At 36.0% G+C, this 7,497-nt stretch overlaps 1 protein-coding gene across 1 annotated transcript; it reads left to right on the top strand.

Annotated features, from left to right (window-relative positions):
• The first annotated feature begins 1,971 nt into the window (after positions 1–1,971).
• LOC127650844 (endothelin-2-like) lies at positions 1,972–6,644 on the top strand. Its single transcript, XM_052136482.1, has 5 exons — positions 1,972–2,254; positions 3,126–3,270; positions 3,514–3,627; positions 5,108–5,200; positions 5,312–6,644. The coding sequence occupies exons 1-5, from the start codon at positions 2,191–2,193 to the stop codon at positions 5,397–5,399; spliced, it is 504 nt and encodes a 167-aa protein (XP_051992442.1). The 5' UTR covers positions 1,972–2,190; the 3' UTR covers positions 5,400–6,644.
• The last annotated feature ends 853 nt before the right edge of the window (positions 6,645–7,497 follow it).

Here is a 7,497-nt window from a genome sequence, read left to right as displayed (position 1 = left end):
TTAAAAGAAAATTACATCTGTGTGAGTAATACACTTTTCTTTCACTGTTCGAATATATATATATATATAGTTTTAACACAACAGGTACGCCATTAAATAGCTAACTTAATCAGTTGATTTCCAAATCTAACATGCTATTATATATATATTCCAATCTGGCATTAAAAAGTTTTGTTTGACCTGTGCATATTGAATAACTGGCAATTGCCCAGTACATTGATAAGATGTTATCAAACCCATTTGGCAAAGACGATGCTGTCATGACCTCAGTTGATTGGGTTACATATCTAATTTGCATAACTTTTGTGAATGTTACCTCATTTTCCTAATGGTCAGATATATTGGATTACTTTCTATATCCCTAAATAAATAACAAAAAGTTCAAATTTAATGACAGGGAAAAGTTACATTATAAAGAGCTAGTACTGTATTAGATATGTACATAACTCTTTGTCAGAAACAATAAACTCAACTCCAAGCAAATTGCAAAATCATTTCACAGAGGAAATGTTCATTGTTCATAGGTTGCACTTTTCTAGCACATGTAACTTAATGGAATCCTCAGATTTTTTATATTTAAGGATCAACTTTTTGTCAAAATTCTTTCCTAAAAATTATTTAGGGGCAAAACCAATCGAACACAACTGAAAAAGTTGACACATAGTAAGTGTATAATGCTGTAATGTGTATCGCATAGCTCAGAAAATGTTGTCTTCCCGAATTTAATGTTCCCTTTGCTAAGGGTTTGTACAACTACATTATAAATCATTGATAAGCAGTTATAACAACATACATAAAAAGGGTGACATTCATACAATATTTGCAAAATTGTGAGTTATTGTACCTGTTATTAATGCTTAATAACACTTATTCAACATTAGTAAGCTACTGTATGTGCATAAAGTTCAGTAGTTTAATAGTCATCAGGCTTTATTATATAATATACATTGTGAATGAGCATGAAGAGCTGAGAGATGTTTTTGAAGAGGACTTTAGGTAACTAGAACTAGATAAAATCATTCTTTATAAGTCAATGTGACAAGTGACAACACAAGTGAGTCCAGACATTATATTAATGAATGTAAACACAAAATGACAAAATCCCTCCTTTTAATCTCACTATAATAGTCTGTTTGTGCTGCATTGTGACAAAAATCATTTATTATGGCATCTTATGTTATGCTTTATGTGTAATTATTAAGCATTTATAACATGCAAGTTGAAACGCTCACAATTTGGCAAATATTGCATGAAAGTCGCCCTTTTTATTCCTGTTATTAGAAATTATTATAATATTATTATATTATTATTAGAAAATGTGCACGTTCTCTCTGTTCTCTTTTTGTTCTTTCAGTTTAAATAATTTCTCATTTATTATGGTGTCTTGGATGACATGTGCTTTTTCTCACAATAACAAAAGACAAAATTCTAAATAACTATAAATCTATAGTTATTATAGATATTTCAGTCAAATGAAATGTATCATATGGGTTGGGAATAGCATTACTTTTGGGAAATGTTTTGTTATGCTATTTGAATATCTTTTATACAATATCTCTCATTGTTTGAACAGAACAGGCAATGTTTCTGAATATTGTTGCACTGACATGTTTTCCAATTTTCTAACATTGCTAATAAAATGTATCAGTATAGATAACATGACTCGTGCAATATCTATTATCTGTGGTCCCTGGATTTGAGTGCATATCATATCAGTCCTGCTTTTTCCTTCAGTGGTATCTGGCATTTATTCTGCATGCATGAGGATGTAACCCTGGACACATGCAAAACATGCCATTACACACTGTCTCTGATGATGGCAGCACGCGGACTCTCCTCTGGAAAAAAAATAAAAAGGTTTCCTGTTTTCTGTGACATTTACTGATCCAAGGAGAGTTACTAACAGCACTCCCTGATCCGTGACCATCTTTTCTTTTCCCCCACTTGAACCAGTGAGGACGCAGGAATGTCAGGGAATTTCAGGATGCAGTGGGAGGGTCTGTTGATTAACAGTGTTGCTCCACACACTGCTGGAATGGGGGCGGAGCGTTTGGGAGCATAAATGGAAGGCGGGCAGGTTGAGGTGAACACAAGCACCTGTATTGAGCGCTGTGGACTGCTTGCACTAACTGTGTACACCATAACTCACCTCTTGTGGATTTAACAGATTTGTTAAACTCTTGAGATACTATGATGTCTTTCTCACTGCGGACATCTCTGTTTATTTCTGCTACACTGTGCATGCTGCAGCAAGGTAAGTCAATTACAATGATAGTTATTGGTTTAAAAATGGCTTTTTATAAAAAATTTGCACTTTTTCTGTCCTTATGAGCTTATATTGTGCAAAGAATTACAATTAACTTTGATCACATTGAATTCTGTATTTTGTGCTACATGTTTAGCAATCTAAATGTAATGATGTACTTATACTCTTTACGGTTGTATACCGTGATCCACTTTTGGACATCATACAAAGAGAATTGCTATGGCTCAGAATCAGCATTAATAGGTGCTGCAGGTTATTAAACTATGGCATATAGAGAACAATTGGAGATTGTTTGCAGTCGAAATGTGAAGTTTTTACCTTAAGATTAAGTATCTAAAATGACCCTAAATAAGTACATTGATTTAGTCAGGTTGGTGCAGTCATTTATTTTATATTTGAATAAAACCAATTAATTTAGCTGTTACTATTTGAATCACATCGTAGGCTACCTGACTAAACATTTTTACAGTGTACAATTGCTACCGATTTCTTGCACTGACAAATATGTAATATTAACAAGGAGTCAAGTGTTTAAATAGCTAGTCATTGCTTATATCTCATACTGTAGATCAGATAAAAATGAAAGAATTAATAAAAGATTAAAAAAAAATGTGCTTCATGTGGTAATCTCAACAAATCGGCTGGTGTTATTTAGCCCAAAAATATTATTTAACATCTCTGAATCAACCTGAATACATTAGATTACACCAACAAACCTCATTTTAAGGGTCAGAGCAAGTAAAAATAGCTCCTTAAGGTAGCAATGGCAGTATATGACTTTAAACGGTGTATAAAGCAATTGAATATAGTCACTGTGGACACCCGTCCTCATAACTTCTGTACATTTCTATAATTTTAGGGTTCGGATATCCACTTTCCGAAGCATCCAGCGATCCACCTGTTCTAAAGCGGGTTCGTACCAAGCGCTGCTCCTGTAGCAGCTGGTTGGACAAGGAGTGCATCTATTTCTGTCATCTAGACATCATTTGGGTCAACACACCAAGGTGAGTACGTCTAAGAGGATAGCCATTAAAAATGACTGTCAGAAAGTGGTCCAATTTACCTGAATTCACATAAGCCTTCTTTTTGATTGCAACACCCATAAATCTGATTGGACCCAATGTGGAATTAGACCCTCAATTAAATCCCCAGAACTGTAGCCTCAGTTTTGTATCAATAACACCCTGTATGAAGGCGGTTGTTATTCCACAGTTTTGGTTAACTCTTTCCTCTTCGTCTCCCAACAGTAAAATCACACCCTATGGTCTCGGAAGTCCTCTGTCCCGTCGTCGGCGTTCTACCGGCCGTTGTGAATGTGCGATCCTGGCCGACCGTACCTGCATCACTTTCTGCTACAACAGGTGAGCTCAAACGCTCAGATCTGCACCTTCCTGCCCCAACTTGAAAATGAAATAAAACACATACGTGTCATTTTGCCTGTCGCAGATGCCACAGGCAGCCATGCATAGATCAAGGCAGGTTGTGTAGGAGTTTTTAGGAAGCGTTGATATGCTGGGAGTATAAGGGAGAAGATAAGGGACCTTCATCTAAGGAAATGTTATACCGCATCCCCAAATCAAAGGGCAACTATTTTTGGATACGTTTTATTTCATCAAAAGAGGATGTACTGTAAATTTTTGTGGTTGCTCAAGGTCATCGTAAGCTACTGTCTGTGTTCGAATTCCTGGATTGCGTGGGAGAGACACTTTAAAGGAATAGTTCACCCAAAAATGAAAATTCTCTCATAATTTACTCACCCTAATGCGATCCCAGATGTGTTCGACTCTCTTTCTTCAGCAGAACACAAATTAAGATTTTTAGAGAAATGTTGAAGCTCTGTAGGTCCATATAATGTAAGTAAATGGGTACCAGCACTTGACGGTCCAAAAGTCATATTTAGTCAGCATAAAAGTAATCCACACGACTCCAGAAGATCAATTTATGTCTTCTGAAGCAAATCGATAGGTTGGTGTAAGAAATAAATTGATAATGAAAAAGTTTTTTAACTTAACGGTTAAATGTGACTTATGGACCAGCAGCCTGATGGCACCCATTCATTTACATTATATGTACCTACAGAGCTTCAACATTTTTCTAAAAATCATAATTTGTGTTCTGCTGAAGAAAGACAGTCATACACATATAGATTGGCATCAGGGTAAGTGAATGATGAGAGAATTTTATTTTTTGGGGTAAACTATTCCTTTAATTCAACCTGGTCTCAGGTTCAGTCCTGAAGAGCACACAAGTCGACATGTGAGCCAGAAGTGTATTAGAAGTACCACAAATCGACACGGTTGCTTCAGAAATTGTATTTTTCCTCTCACATTTGTTTTTCATGACGCTATCGGTTAGGTTTAGGTTTAAAGTTTAGGGTAGGGTGGTCGGTTTTGTTGATTTAAAACTCGATAGAGCATTAACCTTAAACCTCATTTGTTTGGGAGAACATTTAACTTGCTTTTAGAGCCACACAGTGGACATTTCATCTCAGAACTGCTGCGATTCGTGTAAAGAACCACATAATAACATTTTGCAAAAATATCGCCACAATCACGTAATTTCCACGAGAACAGGATCCATTAATTTGTTCGTCTGTGGGATTTTGAGAGCTAGTCACTGAATATTAAGCAAATCAGATATTATTTTGCATCCATACTTATTCATAGTTTGGCACAATTGCTTTTAAAAAAGTATATAAGGATAAAACCTTAAGATCAAAAAGTTTGTAAACTCATGAGCAAAAGTCAAGTGTGTACAAAATTTTGATTGGCATTTGAGAATTGACCAAATGGTTTTCTGGTGAATTCAGTATGTAACCTTTTCCTCTATTTGTCTTTACAGCTCTGAAGACTCAGATATGGTGATTGTGACCCAACTTAATAACCAGTCAAACAACATGGACAAAGCTGGTGATCGCCTACTCGATTCTCTCAGGTAACAAAACATTTACCATCACTCATAAATATTAGCATGATTAGCATATATTGCTCATATGAATGAAATATCATGCTTTAAGGCTAAAAAAGATGTCATTTCCATTTGCAGGAAGGCAGTAAAGGAAAACCTCATGACAGCTTCACACTCTGTGTCGCCCAAAAAGAAATCCAGATCTATGAATCTCTTGATTAGTTAGAGAGAGATGGGTTTGATGTACTCACGAGCATCTGAACAAAACAAATCCTGGATGAAGAGGATTCATTTGGGATCTGCCTCGTAGGAAGCAGACACAACCCTAGCAGAGGTCTCTCAGAATTCAAGACAGAAATACTTCAGCTGAGGACAAAGACAATGTGATTTATTTGGTGAAAATAAGAACAGATAAACATCTACATGAGCGAAGTGGTGACATTTCCAATGGACTAAGCTGAAATCCGAAGTGGTAGTCTTTATGAATATACTGCAGCCAGCCACTTGTATGCTAAATCAATTTGAGAAGATTTGCAGGACGTTACAGTTGGTTGCTTATAAGATGAAGGTTGGAATTTTTTTTATGTTAAAATATTTCCTCCTGTCCCTTTTTGTTTTTTTTGGAACATGCCGACCAGGCCGACAAAGCAACATTAGTACAACCAGTGGAAGACGAGGGTCGTTCAACCATTATTTATGTAATTCCGTTTTGTGCCACACAGAAATAACACCCTTCACCTTTAACAATGAAATAGTTCCTTCTTGAAAAGAAACATTTTACAATATAGTCTTTACTTTAACTTATTGTTTTTATATGACATTTTCTCTGTATCAGAGCTTCATTGATGTACTCTATACAGTATATATATATATATTTTTTTTTATATGTTTCTCTGCTTTGCAGCGCTAAAGCTTCTATTATCAATGGCTCAAGAAATTATCCAAATGTTTTCGAGAAAAGAAAGAAAAGCCGTAGCGCTTAGGAATGTTGATCTGTTTTCTTTGTACAACTCTTCCTTCCCTCATTTTTTTTCCTTCCGTGAAGGTGGAAGTATTTACTGCATGCTTTCTGTTCAATGTTTGCATTGTTCAGAATGCCAGTAGGTTCAATAGCTCAAAGCCTGCCAAAACTGCTGTGATTGTTCTTCCTAAAGTACAAACAGGCTGTTGAGTAATTGTCCAATATATAAAAGTTCCCATTACAGCCTCAAAATACCCTCAATGCATTCTTGTTATGACTGGCTATTTATGTCCTGTATATTATGCTTATTTATATGTAGAGTTTTGACTACTATTTTCATATTTAATTATGCCAAACCTGTCTTTTTTTTCTTCATATTAAGAGGACTATTTAAGACTTTAAGACTTTGTGTTTTTCACAGATACTTGAATGTTTAAACTTGAATTGTTTATGTCCAGCAGTCAATTTGTTTATTTATTTAATTTATAATTAAATGTATTTGTACATCTATTCTCGAATAAATTATATATTATATCACAAAGAAATGATTCTTGAACTTTGTTGAAGCATGTTCATGTGATCATATGCAGATAAATCTATTGTGCACTCATTGTTAAATGTCAAACAGAACTCCACAATACACTTTAAATCCAACTGCTCATTTCACAATTCACTACACTGTACAAACAAGTATCATATCTTACTATGCAATTACACATTTCAAAAATAATAGCTATATTTACAATATTGCTGAATCAAGTGCATTATCATTTAGAAAACGGCATAGTTAAAATGTTAAGGAGGTTTATTTAGCACATTTATTAAATGCCATCCTCCACTAGTAGGTATAGTCCCTGGCATGCAAACTAAAGATATTAGTTGTTCTCTATGGGTGCTGTGCAGTGAAATAGTCTCGGTTACTATTGTAACCTCCGTTGTGTCGATGTAGTGACACTAGGGGTCGCTCTTGGGAGCCCCAAACACCTCCAATCTTTGAGAAAAGGCCAATGAGAATTGGCGAGTGGAATTTGCATGCCCCTCCCCTGGACATACAGGTATTAAAGGAGCAGGAATGCAACCACTCATCCAGGTTTTGTGCTGAGGAGCCGAGAGTAAGGTCCTGGCCATTTCAAGGGTAGTTCAGCGTTGTGGCAAGAGGGACACAACGTCTCATTCCCTCCAACAGTAACCGACACGTTCCCCTTCTGTCACTCACTCGACATTGTGTCGATGTAGTGACACTAGTGGTCTCTATAGAAAAACACCACAACAGATGAACCATGTTTTGTGAACTGCCAATGCAGGTGCATCAGTCTGCACGAACTGCTCCGCCGAATTCGCGAGCCACAGGGCTAGGGAGGCA

This window comes from Xyrauchen texanus, chromosome 10 (genome assembly GCF_025860055.1).
Source record: "Xyrauchen texanus isolate HMW12.3.18 chromosome 10, RBS_HiC_50CHRs, whole genome shotgun sequence".
Taxonomy (NCBI): domain Eukaryota; kingdom Metazoa; phylum Chordata; class Actinopteri; order Cypriniformes; family Catostomidae; genus Xyrauchen; species Xyrauchen texanus.
The sequence above is the reverse complement of the archived record's forward strand: the minus strand, read 5'-3'. Positions and strand labels throughout refer to the sequence as shown.